The 23,678-nt window shown below is 39.2% G+C and overlaps 1 protein-coding gene across 2 annotated transcripts in view; it reads left to right on the forward strand.

Annotated features, from left to right (window-relative positions):
• Positions 1-23,678, forward strand: part of UNC5C (unc-5 netrin receptor C) — a 384,392-nt gene that overhangs the window by 258,655 nt on the left and 102,059 nt on the right. For both annotated transcript variants that reach the window (XM_021100734.1, XM_021100735.1), the window contains exon 4: positions 7,368-7,471. In XM_021100734.1, coding sequence (XP_020956393.1) covers positions 7,368-7,471 — 104 coding nt within the window. The remainder of the gene's footprint in view (positions 1-7,367; positions 7,472-23,678) is intronic.

Raw genomic sequence — 23,678 nt, forward strand, 5'->3', positions numbered from 1 at the left:
GAGGTAGGAGAGGGACCTCAAGAAATAAGGAACATTTGACACTGCTAGCAATGTGTTTGCTAGACCAGTATCCCAAAATGGTAGACCACAAGCCCAGTATGACTCGCCGGCTTTCTCGTTTGGCCCTTAAAATATTGGTCCACACAGCTATTTTGATAAAAGTTTTAACAAATTTTCTACTTGTGTGTGTTGGCAACATACGCAATTCGAAAACAATTCACATAATCATTCATGTTACTAGTTTCTGTGAAATAGGGGGTCTGTGGCCCACTGAGCCTGCCTTCCCATATGACAGCATAGAGCTGAGTCGCAAGTAAAAAGTTAAATGAGTTGGTTTTGTACCCATATCTCTACTAGAATTTGGAAAACCAAAGACAGCCCAGGTGGGTGGTATTTTTTAAGAAGAGAGTAATCCTCGCGCCTCACTTTCTTTCATTGAAGTTGCCTTCATGTCCCCGAGACACTCGTGAAATGTCAACTTCTATGCTATGACATTTTGTACAATGTCAGCCCTTAGCCTGCACAAAAGTAAACACTACTGACACTGGGGAAACCCCAACAGGGACTCGTTGCCATAAGAGCCACAGTTTAGAAGCAGGTCTTCTTGGTTCCTACAGCCACTCAGTCCCCTCTCTCCCAGTGCCTACACCTTGCCACGCATGTCATGGATATGCCATTATGGACCAATCAATCAATCTGTGTTTCTCGATTTCAGTGCTGTGTGTAAAACACTCCTGGGACCAGTTAAAACTGTAGATTCCTGGGACCTAACTTAAATATAAAATCTGCATTTTTTTTTTTTCAAGCACGGCAGTGTAATTCCTGCCTTTCTCTTTGTGACGCATCACCTTCATTCATTAGTCTCCCACATTCATAATTATTTTGTTTCACTTGATTGTGTTTATTTTGATTAACAATGATAATGCCTAACGTTTGTGTAGCATAATAAATTCACTAATACTATGGGGAAAGATGGGTAGGGATTACTGTGTTTTTGATACATATTACATTCAAGACATGATGCTAGGATTTTCTAGGTGCCTCCTCCTTTATAACCCTCTAAAATAGTTACTGTTATCATACTCACTTTTCCACTGAAGAAACTAAAGTAAGAGGAGGTTAAGCCATGTGCTCAAAGTCACACAGCTGGTCAAGTGGTAGAGTTGGGACCTGAACCCAAATTTGTCCAAGATGAAGATCTCGCTCTTGGCTGCTTTCACAGTGATCTACCATAAAACATATGTTTATATCATGGCCCATTAAATAAATATATACCTATCTCTTCTCACATACGAATACATGGAGATATGTGTATATATGTGTGTGTGTGTACATATATACATACTTAATAATACGATGTATGATACACCTGGACATTTTCTGCCAAGTCAATTTAATGTTTTTAATGCTGGTTTTAAATTCATTAAGTTGAACTCATAATCATCTAAGTTATCACGACACAGTTTGAAAAACACAATATCCCTTAAATTCCGTAAGAACAATAAAGAATATTAGATACTATGGTTTAAAGGCTATATGGCCCAAGTGTGTAAGAGAATGACATGTTGGAATTTACTCAGATGAATAATCATCTTTCATGCCAGAACTCTCTGACAAATAATAATAGAAATAGTTGTAATAATTTATTAAGTGTGTTTTGTGCCTTAGAGCCTTCTAAAACCTTTTCAGATTCAGTATCTTTTTTAATATTCAAAAAACCCTATGAGATCTAAAAACAAAAAGCAACCAACATTAATAAGGTAATAATATTTTATGATATCTTATTATTCAATGGAATTTAAACATTTTAATTTCCATTACAATAGTCTATTGAAGTATACCCATCAGAGCCTTCTTAACTTCACAGTATCAGTCTATCACATTGTCAAGATTTTGTCTTTTAAAAAATATTTTATTCTCTTCAAGCTTTCTGCATAATGAAGTAGTATTGCAAAGGGAATAGGCATTGTTAACAAATGCAAATTTTTTTAAACTTGGAGTGAGAACATGTTTATTTTCTTTTTCAAAGATAGTAATACTAGCAAGCTTCCTGCTCAGACACGATATAGAGATCTTTTGCTGGTGTCTTCTCCTGGTCTCCTTCCAGAATCAGCAGGGCTTACAGATGCTTGGATGGTAGTGTGACCCATTTTAGTCAAAGCCCCCACCTGTCCAGCCTTGACTTTTCCATTGTAGGCCACTCTCACCCATTTTGGCCAATGTCAGGCAAAGATGCTCAAGTATTGTCACTGTGGAGGGGACCTGATTTTCAGCTTCTTTCATAAATATGCACCTTGGTGTGATAGGCTTTCTTGCATGCTGTTTTTGGGTAGGCATTTCACTCCCACCTCTCCACAGAGAGGTAGAGTACTTAGTTTTGTCAAAGTAATTTTCAATGCATTTATAATCATCAAAGCTTTCATATCCATCTGCTTTGTGATATATTTTATACAGCTCTATTGGGTGTGAAAAAGTATTTTCTGATTTTTTTTAATATGAAATCTTTTGGAACCCACCTATCTCCCCATTTTCTAACTCTTACAAATATCTGCACATTGAAGTGTACAAAAGTTCCATGAAGATTTTCCTAAGAGGAAAATTACAAGCTGTTCTCTTCCAAGATCCATCATCTCCTAGACTCTTCAAAAATAATATCTTCCATTATTTCTCTTGGACACTAATAATTGGTATAAATCCTTAAAGCTCTTAGTTGACAAAGGATAGGCTGTTTTCCCCTAAAATGAATGTTTAAAGAATGTTAGTCTATTCACTCATAGGCCCTTATGACAAAAGAGACCTTCAAAAGCATCCAGCCATTTACTTTCATTTTACAAAAGAGGAAGGTGAGGCCACAGAGTCTTCAAACTCACAGGTATCCTCTTTTCTGTCTAACATTGTCAAACAGTAGAGTTCGCATTTGTGGAGTGCCATGAATTAGTGGGTTTCACATCATAAATAATTCGTTACCATGGTATTAGTACTGTGGGAAAAAATTGACAGCATCAGAATTCTACCATAACAAATGAGACATCATGTGCATCTACACGTGTGTGTCCTAAAAGGCCTTCCTTGATTACTGTGTAAATGGTAAACAGAAATCCATATAGTTTCAGATCTGATTCCACGTCTGCTAACTGGATTTCCCTATATGGATTTAGTCAGCTGATATTCATGTTCTTAAGTAAACATCTCTCTGAGGGCGTGCATATGACAACGCTGGTTTGTTTTTCATTGACGGAATCGATGACTAAATAAGAGGTACGCCAAGTTGACTTTGTAAAAGTCATCTAGGTTATAATGAAAGGACTTTATACTTATTTTAGTAGCAGCCTAAGAATTCATAGAAAGAAAATAGAAATGTAGAATCCTAAAGGTTCTCCAAGGGCAGAAATTCATCTTTTTCTGGACAGAAATGCCCACATTATTATAAAACATTCTGTTTTACATCTAATTCTGAGCTGACAAGGGTCCGTTTTTCAGACTTATTCATTCGTCACCCTTATGTTCTCTCTGCCTGCCAGGCATGCGGCCTGCCTCGTATCACATCTCTCCAAATGATAAAAGATATGCTTAAAATGTTACTCACCCTCTTGCCGAGTAATGTAGAGGCTCATGGAATGGAGCAGCTGCCACGCTGGCCAGCACAATGTATATTCTGTGCTTATTACCCAGCCTGAGAGCCAGAAAAGAGGTTTTATGGCAGCAATTAAAAGGATTTTTCAGGAAGGAGTATTGCTTTGTGTGTTGGGGGGGGGGGTTAGGTGTGAATCATTTTAGAAATTGGGTAAAATTTACATAGAGTTTAAAATTAAACAACACTGAAACAAAAGGCTCGTGTGGTATTCTGTGCTGGTAAGATTAAACCTGTCTTGTGAAGTACATGTCTCTGACAAGGATTCTCATAAAATGTGCCTTCATGTGGCAGGAATTTGAAAACTGTGTCCCAAACTATACCATATCTATACAATACACCAGGAGAATTACAGCAGGCTACATCCGAACTCATCATCCCTTAATGATGCCGCTAACTTCTGAAATCATGAAATTTTGCAAAAGAGTAGCAGTTCTCATAATGGTCATTTTCCCAGTTCCTGTGCACCCTTAACACAGCTGGACTTTTCCTCTCCCTTCACTCCTATTTTCCCAAACCAGTGACTTCTTCTTCTGAGTCCTTTGCTGTATTTGACTCGTTGGCCTCCCAGCCTCTTAAAACTTCATTCTCTTCTTGGATCTCCCGACACTTGTCTCTTGGTTTTTCTCCTTGTTCCTACAATATAATTTTTGCAGGCGGTTTTTCCTCTTGAATGTTGGTGACCTCTAGTTGTGGTGGTGGGTTTTCTGCTAGTTTGTTTTCTGGCCACAGTCTCTCCCGTGGTAATGTCATCTCTTTCTGGTGCTTCAGCTATCTCCTAGACAATGAAGCACAGATCTCCTACCAGGCTTTCTTTTCCAAACTCTAGACCAGTGGCTCTCAACTCGAAGTAATTTTTCCTTCATTATCTAGAGAACATTTGGCATTATTTGGAGGCATTTATTCTGACATGGCTTGGAGGGGCGCTACCAGTATTTGCTGGGTAGAGTTCAGGAATGCTGCTAAGCACCTTGCTATGCACAGGGCAACATCACAGCTGAAGGATCCAGTCCAATGTCAATGTGCCGAGATAAAGAAAACAGGATCTGGACCTTCCGGACTTTTCCATTTGGACATCCCACAGACATACGAAACTGAACATGTACCAAAATAAATTTGCTGTCTTTCTCCCCATGTTCCTGCCCAATTTGGTAACATTTCATTTAACAATGGTATCATCTTAACAATTGCAATAGCTAAGAATATAGTAGTATCCTTTCTTTTGGCAGTCCCTGGATACCTAGCTCTTCCTGAGCATATGATCTATGTATTACTAGAACTTCTGGTAATAAAGATTTCTCCTCTTCCAATCCACTAGCCGTAGCTGAGTTCAGGACCCCGTGATACTCTTGATCTATTCAAATGAGTCCCTGATGACCTTCTGCCTCTTCATCACCACCTCAATCACACTGAGGGCAATATGACATCTTATCTCCCTCCTCTATTCAAAAGCCTCTGAGGGTTTACCGTTCCTCACCTTGGCAGGAAGGCTTTTCATAAATAGAGTTACCTTTCCAGTCTTCATTCCGAATCTTATACATCTTTACCCTAAGTGCCTAATAAAGTGTCCACCATAAGGAGACAAGTAATAAGTGCTAAAGGAATTCATTTTCACTAGTGGGAAGCATAAATGCCTCACTCTTTAATTCTTATTTTGTGATATGTTGGATAGTGTAACTGAGAATGAATAGTCAGTATGTTATTTGATGTAAGAGCTCATTCGGGTCTTTAGGACTTCACCCTGCCCCTCATCATGTGGGATTGATTCAGAATCATTTTTCACAAATGAGATGTATCTTGTCAAGAGTGTTTTAGCCCATAAAAATTATTCACTGCTGCTATTGTTTTAATTAGCATTTGGTGTTTTGCTAAATTTTTTTATCTGCATGCAGATTAAAAACAAAGAGAAGTAACACATGAGGAAAGAAGAGTAGACACAATTTTAATGCTTCTGTTGAAAGGACACAGACATGACTGGGTCACTTTGCTGTATAGCAGAAATTGACACAACATTGTAAATCTACTATACTTTTAATTGAAAAAAAAGAAGGGACACAGATCAACCAAAAGAGATGTGAAGGGCTGTGTGGAATAGTGGAAGAGGAGATTCTAATGCAGTACCAGTAATTTTTCTGTGAGGCTTTGAGTCATTTGAGAAACATGTTTCTCCTGCATAAAATAAGGACCTGGTTTAGAGAACTTGCAGGTTCTAATACCTCTGTGGATTTGAAGTGTTCATAGCTACAATATCCTCAACTTCTTGATAATCAAATCAGAAATGCCCTTTTGACAGAAATTCTGGCACCATTTGAAGAGGCTCTTGTCTTACGTCAGACTCAGATCTAACCGTCTTTTCATGACCCCTAAGCTTTTGAAGATTTTCTTCTGCCGAGAATTTCAACCAAATGGCAAATCTGTGACAATGATTTTTTTTTTCCTCACTGCATTTTTCCAGGTGATGTTTTGAGTAGCTCCTTGAAATTCATTAGAGATAGGCCCCTGGAGTCTTCAGATTTTCACTCATTAGTTCAGTAGACTGAAATGGTGCTTTTAGATTCTTAAGTCTTTGTTGGGGACATGGGATGAAAAGACAGAGGCATCAACTTTTTAATAAAATGAACTGGGTAAAATTCCAGTAGCTTTATTGGAAGAAACTGAACAGTATATGTATGAAATAATTTTTTTGGTTTGCTTCTTTTTTTTTTTTTTTTTTTTTTAAATGCTATTTCAAAGCCCTATGGCTGACTCCTTTACTTTTCAGCTTTGGTGTCTAAACTGAAAAACTGGTTTCTGACATTTTTGTGTCCATCAATAGCAGTTTTAAAATTTGTACTGGATATTGCTCTAGCAACTCTAGCTATATAAATACATACTTAGACTCTTGGTATCTTTGAGCAGAAATGACTCTTTAATCTTCTAATGGTCATGCAATAGCATACGGAGATATTTCTGGACCCATTCCAGTAGTTGCTCTTTTCCCTGCCTTGTGTTTGAGACACCTCAAATTCTTTCAGGATTCCAACATTCTGTTTTCCACTCTAAAACAGAAGTTGCTTTTGAGTTACTGATTAAAAGACCTCAAAATTGTTACAATGTCAATAGTGTCTACAGTGAAGAAAGAAAAAAGTAATATACATAATATACATAACAAGATCATGACAGTGGCATTCTTTTGATTAAAAATGTGATTATTATAGGTGATTATTAAGAAATATAAAGAAAATACAATCAATGAGTTTCCCTCATTGTTAAAATGAGGATCTCTAAGGCATTCCAGTGAGGATTAAAGTAAAAACGTTTCATGGCCTCTGAATTTCATAATTTCTGTCACACAGAATATAATTACCCAGAATGGGTAATATTAACATGTGATTTAAAAAAATACAAAGAAATGGAGTTCCCGTCAGGGCCCAGGAGTAACAAACCTCGCTAGTATCCATAAGGACGCAGGTTCGATCCCTGGCCTTGCTCAGTGGGTTAAAGATCCGGCATTGCTGGGAGCTGTGGTGTAGATTGCTGATGTGACTGGGATTGGGCATTGCTGTGGCTATGGCATAGGCTGCAGCTCCGATTTGCCCACTAGCCTGGGAACTTCCGTATGCCGTGAGTGCAGCCCTAAAAAGAAAAAGAAAAAAAAAAAAGAAACAAAATACTAAACTGCAAAATTTTTTATTGTACTTCCTGTAAATGAATAAATTTTAATTAGTTTTTTTATTTCATTACTTGTGCTTTCCAGATCTGCGAAAGACATTTGAGCAGGAACCCCTGGGAAAGGAAGTATCCTTGGAACAGGAAGTCTTGCTCCAGTGTCGACCGCCTGAAGGGATCCCAGTGGCTGAAGTGAGTGACAAAAATTCTTTGCATTTAGCAATTGGCACTTAGTTATTCTAACAGAGGCCTAATCCATGGCTAATGGTGCAGTGAATTAGGGCATGGCATGATGAATGGTGGGTAATGGAGTCCTAACTGCTTGCTACTGGCAAAACAGATTGATTGAGGACTGATTAATGACTTGGAGTCAATTAGAATGCCCCACTGGACAAGCTACAGGCAGCTTGGTTTAATTTTGTTATTCTCTTTTAAGAAATCAGAAACACTGCTTTATTTTATCTGGCACTAATTATAGAGAAAAATGCTATGACATAATAATGTGCCATCAATTTTACTGCCCTTCTTGATAGTATGCAAAAAATGTAAAAAGGGTGTGTGTGTGAGAGAGAGAGTGTGAGAGAGCCTATGCATTCCATGGATGTATTTCCTGCTCTATGATGTAATAGTCATGGGCAGACCTAAAAGCCATATCCACATGCCATGCATAAAAAATATTTTTGAGGGATGTCAATTAGTTTCATCCTGTAAGCTTTCCATCAGCTCTTCGTTTTCTTTGTTTTTGCTGAAACAAAGCCTATGGATAGTTATTGAAATATTTAAATCAGATTTATGCTGTAACTTTTCATTAGCCCCTAACAGTGCAGTGCCCTTTGAAAATGCCTGTCCATGATCACGAGAAAGGGCCACACTTTCCTTGAGGTACCATCATCTTAGAGCATACGGCTGAGGAAAATCATCTAATACTGTGTCTTTCATTTCCTTTCAAATAATCCCAAACTCTGAAAAATGTTACCCTTTATGATTATCAGAAGACATTCTAATATGCATCAAACACTATTTCCCTGGCAGATTCAGTTTGCTACAGACACAGAAAAACTTTAACTTGACAAGTGTCATATCTGCCAATTTGTTGATGGTCCTGGTTAGCCTCTATACTACATTGAGTTCTTTGGACTTTTGCGTCTTCTATTGCATCTATGAAAAGAGGCATTTTTTTAAATTGTTGCAATTTGGGTCTACATATATATATATGTAGGGTCACCTAATATTTTTGTAAAAATAAGCCCTGAATTTTTCCTGTCTATGAAATTACAAAGCAATATTGAGACTTACAATATTGTCCATTGTCCAAAAAAATGTTTTCATAGTTAATCAATGCGCTTACTGTTAGATTCCATAGTTTTTCAGTCTTTTGAAAGTTCAGGCAGAAGTGGGAGTCAGCACGGTTAGCTGGTCCCATGACAAGAAATTAAACATCTGATTGCTCTTTACGAATTAATAATAATGATGATGATAACAATAATAATGATAAATTAGAAATTTAGGCAGGGTCCTTATTAAATGACTCCGTTTTTCTGTCACGGCCATTCATATCTCCAGTGTGTCAATGCAAAGACTCCAAGTGGCACTCAGTAAAATTTTCTTTTTTACTTTGAAAGAGAGCCATTTTACTGCCTCATACCTGGTGTCCCATGGCACTTTCTAGCGTTGTACCAGAGACTTTATATGATTTTAGCTGTTTTATACAACCACACCAAAACCTGATCTTCCAGCACTGACACACAATATGACTTACCATGATTAAAAAGAAGGCAGCTCTCCTGTGTTAAGTTTTTCCTTTCACTTATGACATAAATGCATCTGTCTCCTTAATTGTATCTCTTTCTTTCTTTCTTTTTTTTTTTTTTTGTCTTTTTGTCTTTTTCAGGGCCGCACCCGTGGCACATGGAGGTTCCCAGGCTAGGGGTCTAATCTGAGCTGTTGCTGCTGGTCTACACCACAGCCACAGCAATGCCTGACCCAAGCCTGTTTGTGACCTACACCACAGCACACCTCATGGCAATGCTGGATCCTTAGCCCAGTGAGCGAGGCCAGGGATCGAACCCGCAACCTCATGGTTTCTAGTTGGATTCATCTCCACTGCGCCACGACGGGAACTCTTCCTTAATTGTATTTCTAAAATTCTAATGCAAACCTCCTCCATTAAACTGTCTTAAAGACCAAAACATGTCCTGAGTAACATGGGTGTCCACAGACTTTTGTTGACTTGATGTTTCTTAAAGGTAACTGGTCCCCCAAAATAAAAAATAAAAAAAATAAAGGAATTCCTTAGCGGCTCAGTGGGTCAAGGATTCAGCATTGTCACTACTGTGGCTCAGTTCACTGCTGTGGCACAGGTTCCATCCCCACATGCTGCAGACATGGCCAAAAAAAAAGCAACTGATAATTCAAAGGCTTTCAATGAGGAGATGCTAGCAATTTCTTCATTTTTTAGTCTCCTTAGCAAAGTGGTTCTCTTTGTCAAGGAATAAAGATTCATGACTGCAAGCTAATTGGCGGTGAATTTTATTTGTACCATCACTAGGGAAGAGACCAATTAACACTTGGCAAGCTCAAAGATCATATACCCATTTGACATTCAAAGAACTATATTTAACGTGAATCTTTTCTTTTTTCTTTTTGAAGTCAGAAGAGAGATCAAACACACATGTTCAAGAGCAGGCTAATAAACTCCTGTGTAGATTATTTGCAACACCCTTGAAATCACCAAGCTCAGAAATCTAATGAATATCTTAACATGACACATCACAACTGTCATTTGCCCAAGAAGAGCAGATAAATTTAAAAAGAAAGGGATGAAATGTAACGTGGTGAGTTAAGGGATTATAAGATTGTTTTAATTTAATGATATATGCATTCATTATTTAATATTTGAGGAATGTAAAATCATAAATATAGCAGAGAGCGAAATACGGATCTTAAAGGGAAACCTGCTGGTAAAACTCTTGTGTTTTATCATAAATAAAATCAGTCCTTAAGACCACAGGCCATGCTGGCAAAGATGTGTGCTTCTTTTGTATTCAAGGCAAATGATTCGGAAAAACTCAGATAGTAAATGTTCAACTAATACATGGTGGCTTAACTCAATTGTCTTTGTTTTATAAGTATATGTCCAGCATCATTGAAGAAGCAGTCAAGTACATTATTATTATTATTATTATTATTATTATTATTATTATTATTTTGTCTTTTTGCCTTTTCTAGGGCCACTTCCTGCAGCACATGGAGGTTCCCAGGCTAGGGGTCAAATCTGAGTCATAGCCACCAGCCTACACCACAGCCACAGCAACACAGGATCCAAACTGCGTCTACGACTCACACCACGGCTCACGGCAATGCCAGATCCTCGACCCACTGAGCAAGGCCAGGGATGGAACCCACAACCTCATGGTTCCTAGTCCGATTCGTTAACCACTGAGCCACGACGGAAACTTCATCAAGTACATTCTTTACAGAATAACATGAGGCAATAATTTTCTTCCTTCCCATGTAAACAGCAGGTTTCCAAAGACCTCTACTAATCTTACATTATAGTGGCATCATCATTGGCACAAATAATGGCAAAGACATTTCTGAGGTAATAAATAAACCTTCAATTTTCTCCCCTACCTTGACTTTAATTTCTGCTATAGAGTGTTAAATTAATTTCCATGTAGAATTCTAGGTTTACCTGTGTCACCATTTTTAAAATTTTTATATTGGGGCAAGGTATTTCTTTCTTTCTTCCTTTTTTTTTTTTTTTTTTTGTGCTTTAAAGCCACAACTATGGCATATGGAGGTTCCCACGCTAGAGGTCCAATTGGAGCTATAGCCGCCGGTCTACACCACAGCCACAGCCACAGCCACATCAGATCTGAGCCATGTCTGCAACCTACACCACAGCTCACAGCAATGCCAGATCCTTAACCCACTGAGTGAGGCCAGGGATGGAACCCACTGCCTCATGGTTCTTAGTTGGATTCCTTTCCACTGTGCCATGACAGGAACTCCCAGGCAAGGTATTTCAATTCTCTGTTCCCGATTTTCTTCAGACTACAAAATGGAGATAATGTGTCTCTCCAGGATGTAGTTGAAGATGAAATGAGATGATGTATGCAAATCACTTAGAATGTGTAGAAGCACACAGGATACATTATGAGTGTTATTATTATAGCATCACCTATTGATTCACAGAAGACTGAATTCAGCCTCTTGAATTCAGAGCAGTCACTGAGCACATCGCACCTCTGCTGGGCACTGTGGGGTGAGCAGAGATGAAGCTTCTGTCCTATGAAGAATCATCAAGATGCCCTCCTGTGTTTTCTAGCCAATTATTTTGGTTAGTGTCCCTCAATGCTACAAAGGAAGATAATACTAGCGCTTTCAAACAAGGAAGCACCCTTATTTATGTACCTATCTACTGTACAAATGTGTTAATGTGATGATGGATAGGGAGTCCCAATATGCTGCTGTCCTTACTCTGATTTTTTCTTGTTGTTGTTGTTGTTTTTTAGTTGTTAGTGTTATAAAGGTTTTTTAATTTTTTTTTTTTTTTTGGTCTCTTTGCCATTTCTTGGGCCGCTCCTGCGGCATATGGAGGTTCCCAGACTAGGGGTCGAATTGGAGCCATAGCCCCCAGCCTATGCCAGAGCCACGGCAACACAGGATCCGAGCCGCGTCAGCGACCTACACCACAGCTCATGGCAACGCCGGATCGTTAACCCACTGAGCAAGGGCAGGGATCGAACCCGCAACCTCATGGTTCCTAGTCAGATTCATTAACCACTGTGCCACGATGGGAACTCCAGGTTTTTAAAATTTTTTTATTATAGTTGATTTACAGTGTTCCTTAATTTCTGCTGCATAGCAAAGCGACCCAGTCAAACATATTTTTAAAGTTCTTATTATCTATTTAGTCATCAGGGTCCCAAGACACTGGACCAGACTTCATATTTCCTCCCAAAGAAGAAATTTGGGCTGGGGCTACTGTTGGTAGTTCTCCTTTCCCCAGCCAAAAGAAAGGAAGAGAGAGACAAAGAAAGTCTCAGAGGAGGAGGCCAACTCAGGGTTCCTCATACTCCATCTCTCCAGGGGGTGATGGTTTTGACTAAGAACTCCTCTCAGAACTCATTGATTAAGAAAAAATGTGTGGTAGGTGCCTCAGAGATGAAGCACAAGGGCTTCAGAGTGCTAGTCTGAGCTGCTCCTTCCTCTGGCCTCCTTGCCACACACCTTAATAATTATTTTCTTTATTTAAAATAATTATCAACCACACAGCTTCCTTAAAGCAAGGTCAGAGTCTGAAGGCCTTCTGCTATATCAGCTATAAACTGAACCCTATGCATTCCTGGGAGCCCATGCTTGGAGAGAGGGGCACTCCATTATTAAGCAGCAGATACAGAACTGTTTCAGTATTTGACACCTGATATGAATGAACCCGCATGACGGGATGAGCGTCAGCCCCTGTGGTACCCTGATCTGTTATAGCTCCCAACTTTTGTCTATGCGGAAATGTATCTGTTTATTCCTTTGCCTGCCTGACTAGATTGTGATGAAATAAGGAAGGAAAAGGGATTTTTTTGTTCATGTTTATCTCCAATGCCAGCAGAATGTAGGTTGCATGGAAGATTCTCTTAGTATGTTTAACTAAACGAAATAAAGGGTCCATGTTGGATGTGAAACAGAAGCTGCACCTCCGGAAATGGAACTTCCCAGAAAAAGGATGTCACCTCTGAAGATGCCTACTGAGGAAATTCAAGTGCTGGTGGAATGAGGGCATCAATCTGTCAGAAGGATTCTGAGCCACTGGATCAGAATAAAAGGCCATCAAGGAAGTTCCCACTGTGGCCCAGCGGGTTAAGAACTGCTGTTGTCTCAGTGAAGATGTGGGTTCAATCCCTGGCCTCACTCTGAGTTAAGCCCCTGGTGTTGCCACAAGCTTCAGTATAGGTGGCAGATGTGGCTCGTATCCAGGGTTGCTGTGGCATAGGCCTCAGCTGCAGCTCCAGCCATTGGGAGTTACTTTTGTTCAAGGACTATAGGGTAGGTTAATAATTACATTGAAATTAAAAGTAGGCTAGGTGAAAGAAAGAAAAACAAATTTCAGAACTACTCCGAAATGGTATTGCTCAGTATTTTTAATAACTCGTTTATTAGGATCAAGCCAAAAATATAATGCTTTTCTTCCATTTCTGGGGAGGCATGTGCTCCCCGCTTCGCAAAACACCCCCATGTCTCTAAAGAATCCAGAAAATTAATATGGCCGTGAACGGGTGCTGGGTTGCTCCAGTGGCGTAATGGCAGCACTCGATGAAATGAATCCCCCTTTGCTCATTTTAGTTTATGCCTGGAAAATGTTGCTGTCATAGGATGAGCTAGAAATACACTCAGAGATGTTTTATTTCATCAGATTATCTCCTTTGGAGAGTACTGGGATCAAAACATCAATGGATACAAGATTTGTTGGCCTGGCAAAGGGAGCAAAACTGAATTTTTCACTAAAACAAACCTGTGATTTGTTTCACCCTAAACAAGGGGATAATTGTGCCTCTAATTATAGTTGAACTATTTCTCATAGGAGTTTAATTGGAGGAACAGGGCACACTCTTCAACTTATTGACCCAGTTGTGCTTAAAAATCGTCGTCTTATTTATCAATATTTGCATCTCTAATTAGCAAGTGGGAAAATATGGGGTGAAGTGTAAAAGAATAGATTATTTTGCTGAGTTTAGTCTTGCTAAACAGGAAAGAGTTTTGGTTTTTTTTTAAGCTGATACTGCCAGGGGAAAAAAAGCTACTGGCAGCTGGAGGCTTCATCAAATGTACAACATCAGGTGCCTCTCCATCTAATTGATTATTAATATGGCCACTGAGCACTTTGGTTTGGGAGAGGCGTACATGTTTCAGTGCCATTCTCTCATAATTGGAACTTCATATGGATGCATTTCCATGCAGGTGCCTTGTCTCCCAAGCTGTGCTTTATATTCTTTGCAGGCAAAAGAGGTTTAGAGAGAAAAGAAGAGTTTGAATACTAATTTGGAGAGAGACAAGGCTTTCAGCGCCCAGTGATATCTGTTGGATAGTGTGTGCTTAGCATCAGGAAGAGGTATTGTTTATGAGAGGATTATCAGTCTTGGAAATAGGTTTTTCACAAATATTAGGTTCCCTTTCCCTGACTCGCGGTCAGCTTGCAAGGCCTGCTTTGGTCTGGTCAATATGTGCCGACGTCATCCCTTTCTTACGGTCACTCCGTATGTTTTTCTGCCAATACGTGCCTCTAACAGTTATACACAGAGATCACCACAAGCACGGATATTCATGTGAACTGAGTTAAAAATTATAAGAAAATTAAACAATATCAACATCAATGTTTAAAACAGGAAGAAATGATAAATCTTTTCTGACTTCTAATGTATTTGCGGCTTGACTTTTGCACATACATAGTGGCTCCTTTGACCCTCTAGTACAAAATGCAGTTGTTATTTTTAATCACTAATTGACTTATTCAAGAAATATCTATTTCCACTGGTTGTGTGCTGGAGACTTTTCTAGTTGCAGGAGATACATGGTGGTCAAAGTCCCTAAAGGGTAACAAAACAAAACAGTAAAGAAGAACAGAAATAAAAGTGCAAGATATTGTTAGATAATTGCAAATTAAAGGAAACAAGGTCATATCTGAGAGGTTGATGGTTGTTGGGGATCAGGAGTCACTTTAAAGTTCAAGGAGAATCTATCTGAAGGGGTAACATTTGAGCTGAGATCTGAATGACAGGAAAGAGCCAGACATGAAAAGATCTGGGTCAGGAAGCTCCAGGCAGGGGAGCAGAATGCTGCTAGAATGTGGTTATGGCTTGAAAAGGAGGCCAGTGTCTCTGAGACACAGTGAGCCAAGAGGAGGGCAGGAAGCCCTTCAGTCAGAGGGGGTGGGATGAGCTTGGGGACCAAAACGTGTAATGCTAAGGGGTGTGGAATTGTTTCTGAATATATGCAGAGTCATTGGAGAGTATAAGTAAGGGATTGTCATGACCTAATATATATTTATTTCAAAGATCATTCTTGTTGCTCTAGGGAGTACAGACTTGAGAAGTATAAGAATAGAAGCCGAAACACCTTTTAGGAGACCTTGCCTTACTTTAAGTGATAGGAGGTGGTGTCCCTTCTTGGAGTGGAAGCAGAAAAGATAAAGGGGGAGAAATAAAGGATGTATTTTAATTCCAGTGGTACTAGAAAATTCTGAACATGGATTTTAAATTTGATTTTATTAAAGGAATAAAATCTAGAAAATACTTGGAATATTTTCACTTTCAGAAGAAAGTAAAATCTTGCATACCAAAAGTCAGCATACCCACTAGAGTGAGCTTTTCTTAGATAATCTAAAATCAGTGGCCTGTAGACTTCAGCTGTTTTCAAATACAGTCTCTGTATCAGTGGTGCTTCAAACAGGCAGTAACCTAGCTGGTGTCCATAATCACAGGGCAAGAGGGGTCTTTTATTTCCACAGCCTTTATTTCCTGAAAAAAAAATGTTTCTTTCTTAGATAAGTTCTTTTGCTTTGGAATTTTTTTCAATGATTCTCCATATGCTTAGAGGCACTATTTATGGTAAACTGACTGTGGATGAAAAATGTCAGTCACAGCAAAAAAAGCAAAAAAACCCCAGTATTTTTTAAAGGTGGTCAGACTTAGCAAGGGTCCCCCACACTCTTAATTGGTGAATAAGAGAAAATACTGAGAGTTATTTAACCTGAATGGCAAGTTTATAGTAAAGACCGGCTAGGAACTATCTCCAGACTAATTGATTTAAGGTCCTTTTGCCCTGAAAATTTTAGCATTTTAAGGACATTTCAGTGCCATTTTGTCCCCTGGAAAGCTATTATTAGATATAGTCATTAGGGCTTTTTCGGTAGTTGTCACTGTTAATTCATTATCAACATTTTTTTTTTCTTTCTCAAGTTAAATTTAAGGCTTTAGAAATGTAGGTTTTCAGATTTCAAGACAAGTTCACCTCTATAATGTGGTCTGCATTCATTCAGCTCTCAAAAGCAATGAGCCAGACATATGTGCAATTAAGGGAGTGTTTCCCCAGCAGGGAAACAAAATCCCTTCCTTAGCAAATTCCTTCCCTTTGCACAAGCTGCAACAACTGAGCAAAATGCCACTCCAATTTCCAGTACCGAACCAAGTCTGGTCGCAGGACTTGCAGGGAGCCAAATGCTGAGATGCCCGAGGTTTGCAGCTGAGAAGAGTTAATTCAAGAGCCTGCCAATTTAAGGAGACCGGAAAACAAGTCTTGGACCCGCCTCCCCGCTAGCAAGGGGTTGGGATATTTGCGGAATAAGCAGGGTGGTCTTAGGCAGGAGAAAGGTGATTGGAGGCGGGAAAAGGCTCGGTAAGGTGTTCTGCGCAGGCGCCGTCTCCTTCAAATGCTTCCGAATCCTCAAAGGGGAGGCGCCCAGTGTGACCTGAGGACGAAGCTTTGCAGCTTCTGAGGTCAACGGCCCACTCGTCCCCTAAAACTGGCCCCAGACCCAGTTTTAGACGGTCCCAGCAACCTTGGCCACTCACAGTAGGCAGGAGGTGACTTCGGGTTCCTGCGTGCAAACTGAGAAGGTACGCAATTGAAGACGGGTTCCAAGAAAGGAAGAAGTAGTAAAATGCACTTTATCAGTGAAGGCAGTTTTCCAACCAGGGGGTTTTGACCAGCTGTTCTCTTATCTGTCGTCCTGTAAGAAAAGCTCAGATTTCCCTTATAAGTTTCTGATTATATTTTTAAGTCCATGGGGTGTGGTTTCATTAACACTTGCTTTTTTGAAAATCTGTTGTCTATTTTTTTGCTTTTTCTATGGTTGTCTAAAGCTATAATTTCAACGTGCTTGAAATCCAGTACTTTCACAAACCTACTAAAAGGTTCAAAGTATTTCGGACAATGGTCCACCCAGAAGTGAGTGAGTGCCCTAATGCTGTTGCCAATCTGAGAAGCAAATAGCTGCCTAAACAAAGTAGCATCCATTCTTGGCAAGAGAGAATGTCTATGGAGCCGTGGTTCCGAGATGGCTCTGGAAAGGAGTGCAGGGGGAGTTTCTTTGTATACTTTTTTTTTTCTTTTTAACAGCCTTTTGGTGCTTGTGTTTTTTTTTTTTTTTTTTGGTCTTTTTGGGGCCGCACCCACGGCATATGGAGGTTCTCAGGCTAGGGGTCAAATTGGAGCTGTAGCTGCCGGCCTACACCGCAGCCACAGCAACACAGGATCCTAGCCGAGTCTTCGACCCACACCACAGCTCCCAGCAACGCTGGATCCTTAACCCACTGAGCGAGGCCAGGGATCGAACCCAAGCCCTCATGGATACTAGTCGCCTTCATTAACCACTGAGCTATGATGGGAACTCTGCATCTTATATTTTCAAGGTGCTTTTTTACCCACAACTTTCATTGGTAAGTAACATTCATTTATGTTACATAATGAAGACTTTATTGGTTGGTCATATAAGACACCTGTTGTCAGTGTGAGACACCAGAAGAAAATCTGGGATTTCAAACTCTGGAGCAGTTGAGCTAAATCCTACCCTGTGAAAGTCTACGAAAGGCTTATTAACTATAAGTGTCTTTTAGCATTGTCAAGGCTTTACTATTCAAGGTGTGATGCATAGATTATCTATATGGGCTGAACTGGGGGCCTGTTAGAAAGGTGGAATTTCAAACCCCACTTGGCATTAATCAGAATCTGCATTTTAACACATCAGAACCAGGCTGCAGTACTGGTTCTCAAATTAGGTTGCATGGGAATCACCTGGGAATCATTAGAAAATACTGATGCTATAAGCCCATGCTAGAGATACTGATCTAATAGGTATTTTATGCAGCCTGGCTATCACTGTTTTTAATAGGTTTTTAATAACTCCCTAGGTGATTGTAAAAATGCCACAAATGTTGAAAACCATTGTTCTAAAGGGTAAAGTTAAAACAAATACAGGAAAAGCCTCAAACTTTTCACTTCTAAGCCAGTCAGTAAAACTTGGCCTTCTCTCTGCTTCTAGCTACTGTTCCTTGTAGAAGCTTGGCTTGGCTGAGTATGCGTTTGATAATTGCCCCATAATTGCTTTTCCCATTTGTTTGATTAATGTACCTGCATGTGTAACACTCCTAGGCTGAATTTCCAATTCTCTTCGGTGTACACTTGCCTCCCAACTCTGTTGTGTCATTTTCAACCTCTGTGTTTGGACTTGCCGGGCCCCAGTTTTGAGCAGAGTAACCTTTCTGATGTGGATTTTTCTAGCTAATGGTTGCTGGTCTCACTTTTCATGTTGGGTGGCATGTGGCAGTTTCCCTTTGTTAATTAGAACAAATGTGCCAATTATGTTAATGTTTCTCCCAGTACCAATCAGTGAATAATTAGACACAACACATCTGTCTTTCACAGGAGAGTAGAATAGAAAAGAAAACTGCAAGGTGCTTTGCTTTTTGTTATTGACGTAGATGATGAGGCAGTTCCTTAGCCAATCACATGGTTAACAAGTTCATCTATCAGAAGGGCCAGGGGTGCCAATAGCTACTTGGCAGTCTGAACACCTCTCCTTGTGAGCACTTTCCTGACCAAAGTCTATTTTTTTTTTCTTTTGTCTTTTTAGGGCCCCACTGGTGGCATATGGAGGTTCCCAGGCCAGGGGTCCAACCGGAGCTGTTGCTGCCGGCCTACACCACAGCAACGCCAGATCCAGGCCGCCAGATCTGAGCCAGGGATCGAACCCACCGCCTCAGAGTTCCTAGTTGGATTCATTTCTCCTGCACCATGATGGGAACTCCCCAAAGTCTATTTCTAAATGATCTCTGCAAAGAATTTAAGTGATTTTTCCATTAAATATTTTTTTTTCTTTTTTACATTTCCTTATCAGTAAGATGCCCATATGTCATTTACCCTGAACTGTGGAAGGAAATGGGTTTTTAAGAAGTATTTAAAACTCTTAAAAAGAATGCGGCTTTATTGATGTAAAAGATCATGCTGAAAGAAATCACAAAATTCAACCTATAGGATTAAATTGAAGGTTTTTGAAAATACAAGTAAATCTCCATTGGATTTATAATTCGCTACAGTTTCTTTGTCTCCATGTGTCATAACTCTGGAGCTCTATGATTAATGGAAAAAATTGATTTTGCTTCTCTTGTTTTTATTGGTATTTTTGGTGCATACTTGGCAGGATTTTAGAGAGAGGTGATTGTAGCCAAATGATTTCATAATTCAGGCAGTGCCTCTATCCTTGTGTTGATTCTGCCAGTGTGGGGAAGAGACTTAGGAAAGCAGCACATCTGCCTTCTTGAAGGTAGTCAAAATATATCCTAACTGCCTTTCAGATAAAGTTTTTTATTTGGTTTAGAATTTATAGTATATGCACTCTAGCAAATGTGGCTCACATTCCTAACGGTTGATAATATTAAACTATGTACTTTTGGCATCTGAAGGTAAAACATCACCATTTTTATAATGTCTGTGCTATGTGTCTCTACTGTTCTTTTATAAATGGTCAGAAAGGAAGAATGACTTTCAAATTATAAATTCTTTTTTCTCACTGACTTAAAACAAAGGAACAACTGACATCAGACATTTAATGTTTGGAAATGGTTGTGCTTACAATACTAGTGCATTTCTAGAACGCCCTAACACATGAATCATCCTGGGATATGTTCCTTTTGCCCAGGGGGTCGGAGGCATCAGGCAGTGAAAAAGAAGACATGGCTGTTGATTTATTTTTCAGTACATCCTTCTGACCAAAATAGGTCTTTTATAGTAAAACATGAACATAGTTATGTTTTAAATAATTTAAGTAAGCCATGAAGAAAAAATACTGGACATAATTTTTGGAAAATAATTGCTGTGTGTAAGTGGGTTCCCCACTTTACGTACTCTTAACATTGGAAGTTTTGAAATCGGTCTTAGGTAGCCTAGCTTTTATGATGTTTAATTAGAAGGTGAGTATAGGAAAGCCAGGATTAAAAACAGGGGTGATTTACCCCATTTGGAATGTTTAATCCACCTCTTTCTGTCTTTCCTGATGGTATCAATTGCAAATTAAATGGAATATGAAAAACGAAGCATTTAGGGAAGAGGTAACAGAATTTTCGAAACCTGAAGGTGGTTGAATGCTGGAGGAGCTGCCAAGAAGAGGTTTTGCAAGCCTGAGCCATTGAAAATGATCTCCCCGTTTTTCTTCAAAACTTCTCTTCCCCTGACAGCACTTAGGTAGCCAATAGTTCTGAATTTTATAAAATATCAGTGACAGTAAAACTATAAAACCATGCATGTAAAAGCCGTAAAAAGAGTTGATCCTTAAATCACACCACACACAGGAAGGGATGGCAGTTTTACACGCCTTTTCTGGGAACACACAATATGGTGTGCTCTAGTCCTAAAACTTATCATCAAACTGGGAATCACTCATCTCCATTAATAACGTCAAGTAGGGTTTTCAGAACTCTGCCAGGCTGAAGGCATCAATAGAACCGAAAGGCGTAACTATTGAAGGAGTTTCTAAGCAGTTTATCCTCTTAGAGTGAGAGCTGGAAAGCAGTCCTATAGGATGGCTAGAAATACCACATCTTTTCTGCTACATACACTAGGAGAGATTGAGGTTGTAAATAAAGAGAAACTTTCTCACGAGGAGAGTTTTATCAATAAAGTCTCATAAACCAACATCAGGAGGCCTGTGTAGTGGGAAATTGAAAGATTTCTCGCATTCCACCCCCCTCCGCACTTGGTGTTATGAACATAGAGGTATGTACTTCTTGACGACAAGCACTGAGTCATCACCATTTAAAATGCATTAATAGCAGATATAGCTCTGTTTGAGGTAAACTTAGAGAAGAGGCAGTTAAATTGAATTTATTGACTACCTCCTAATTCTAAGTGCCTTACCTTCCATATTGCATTAAATCTTCTTACAAACCTGGGAGGGCTGGTCCTTCCTCTTGTACAGGTGAGGATTGTAATTCTGGGAGCTTATAGCCCACTTGCAAGGCTGCAGCTTAGCACGTGGGAGGGCCAGCATGCAGCACCACGGCTAACTCTAAAGCCCATGTTTTTTCCTATAAAAAATTTTATTGACTGTATGTTTTTAAAATTTAGTTTTTTTTTTTTTTTTTTTTTTTTTTTGGTTTTTTTAGGGCCACAGCTGTGGCATATGGAGGTTCCCAGGCTAGAAGTCCAATCAGAGCTGTAGCTGCTAACCTACACCCCAGCCGCAGCAACAGGGGATCCGAGCCACGTCTGTGACCTACACCACAGCTCATGGCAACGCTGGATCCTTAACCCACTGAGCAAGGCCAGGGATCAAGCCGGCATCCTCATGGATGCTAATTGGGTTTGTTAACCACTGAGCCACGACGGAAACTTCAAAATTTAGTTTACTTAATGTGATACAAGTTGTGTATAGACTTATTTGATCAATTTTCATGAGCTTTCATCATATGGGAAATATATTTTGTTTTGTAAGTGTTATATCATCTCATTGACTCTACAAAAGTATTCACATTTATTTGATTTGTTACTATTTACACACTTCGTGAAATAATTAGAATTTTAGAATGTAAAAGAAATTAAACTCAACTTCAGTTCCATTAATAAAGAATATCCCAATGATTTTTTTAAACATGTTTTATTTTCTGTTCAAGAACTTTTCCAGAATATTTTTCTAAAATGAAATTAATTGGTATATACTATAGGTTCATAGGTCACTTTTTTGTCTATCACAAAACTGCTCTTAGTTTTACAATAAAAAGTGCTTAGTACTTACAAGTCATCTGAGTATTTCAGCTTCTAGAAATCTATATATATATATTGCTAAGAATGAATTCAAAATTATGAAGTCATCTGAAACTTGAGAAGTCATAGTTATTGAACATTTCTGCCTAATTTCTACCACCTGCAGTGGTGCTTGGTGCATGGATATTCACAGAACTAACTTTGAGTAGATCCTACTGTCTTGTATTTTCCTATGCAATCATATCTTAGTTTCTTCTCTTTGAATGTGGCAACCTCTGTCAGTTGAGAGAGTGCTTATTTTTATTTAAAACCTTATTGTTTATGGTAATAGCTTGTATTTTTCATATGGCTGAAACTTCATTCATCTATGTCTCTGTTCTTCATTCATTCTTTCACCACACTTCGTCATGAAGGTTTTATTTCTGTGCGTCTCAAACAAGTACTCTTCCCTGTTCCTGGAATATTCTGCCTCAGGATTGGCTCTATATAGGTATTGATTTCGTAGTGTGTTATCACTTCTTCGGAGTAGCCATTCCTGTCACTGAAAGCAAGAGTCAGCAAACTATAGCCTACAGGCCAAATGTGGCCCACCTCCTGTTTTTGTAAACAAAGTTTTATTGCAGCACAGCCTTGCTCATTCATTTGCATACTGTCTGTGGCTTTTGTTCAGAAACCATTTGGCCCACAAAGCCTAAAATATTAAATACACAGTCCTTTACAGGAAGGTTTCTTACTCCAGATGTGAAGTACTATGTAATGCTGATTTGTTTTTTTCTAGACCTTAGGACCACTGAAATTATCCAGTATGTTTGTTTATACATTGTTTCTCTTTTTGAGAATCACTTTGAAGACAGACTGATTTACTGATGCATTCTAAGTATCAGAAATAGTGAGGCCACATAGTAGATGCTGAGCAAGTATTCATTGGATAAACTATCAATACATTTTTTTTAACATCTTTGCTAGGGCACTATGCTTGATACTGTGGGCATTCAAAATATATTGTTCAAAATGTATCATAGTGTATATATCATATATGAGATATATAAGTATGTATTTTAAATAAATAAAATGCATGCATATATAAAATCATGCTCTTGAGAGCTTTTATGGTAGGAGTCCATAAACTCTACAGTAAATTGTAATACTACAGTATGAAACATGGTTTGAGAAGAATGCTAGAGCTGCACATAAAAGGAAAACTTATTCTGCTTAGCAGAGCCAAAAAAGGCTTCAGAAAGAAAGTGTCTTCTGAGGTGAACATTGAAGAATGAATGGAATTGTCTCAGCAGAAAAGCAGAAAGGCATTCTGGGTAAAGTGCACAGACAATGCAAAGGTATAGTGGCCATGGTAACAGTGGACACATGCTGAGGAAACTTCAGAAAGTTCAGCGTGCCTGAAGGCTAGAATTAAGTGTCTAAGGTGAAGCTGATACCGACCAGCATCCTTGGACCCTTTAATCAATATTGATTATGAAATTGATAAGAATCCAGAGGAGCTATTCAGAGAAGGCTATACTGGGACTTGTAGCACAAGGAAACAAAAACCAGAAACAGGTGTCTTTGCTTGCTCTCCAAGGAGGGTGAGCTGGTCCCTTAAATGGGGTGAGGGTGGGGGCAGATCAGTGGGTTAGGGCCAGAGGGATGG

This window comes from Sus scrofa, chromosome 8, assembly GCF_000003025.6.
Source record: "Sus scrofa isolate TJ Tabasco breed Duroc chromosome 8, Sscrofa11.1, whole genome shotgun sequence".
In the NCBI taxonomy this organism is placed as follows: domain Eukaryota; kingdom Metazoa; phylum Chordata; class Mammalia; order Artiodactyla; family Suidae; genus Sus; species Sus scrofa.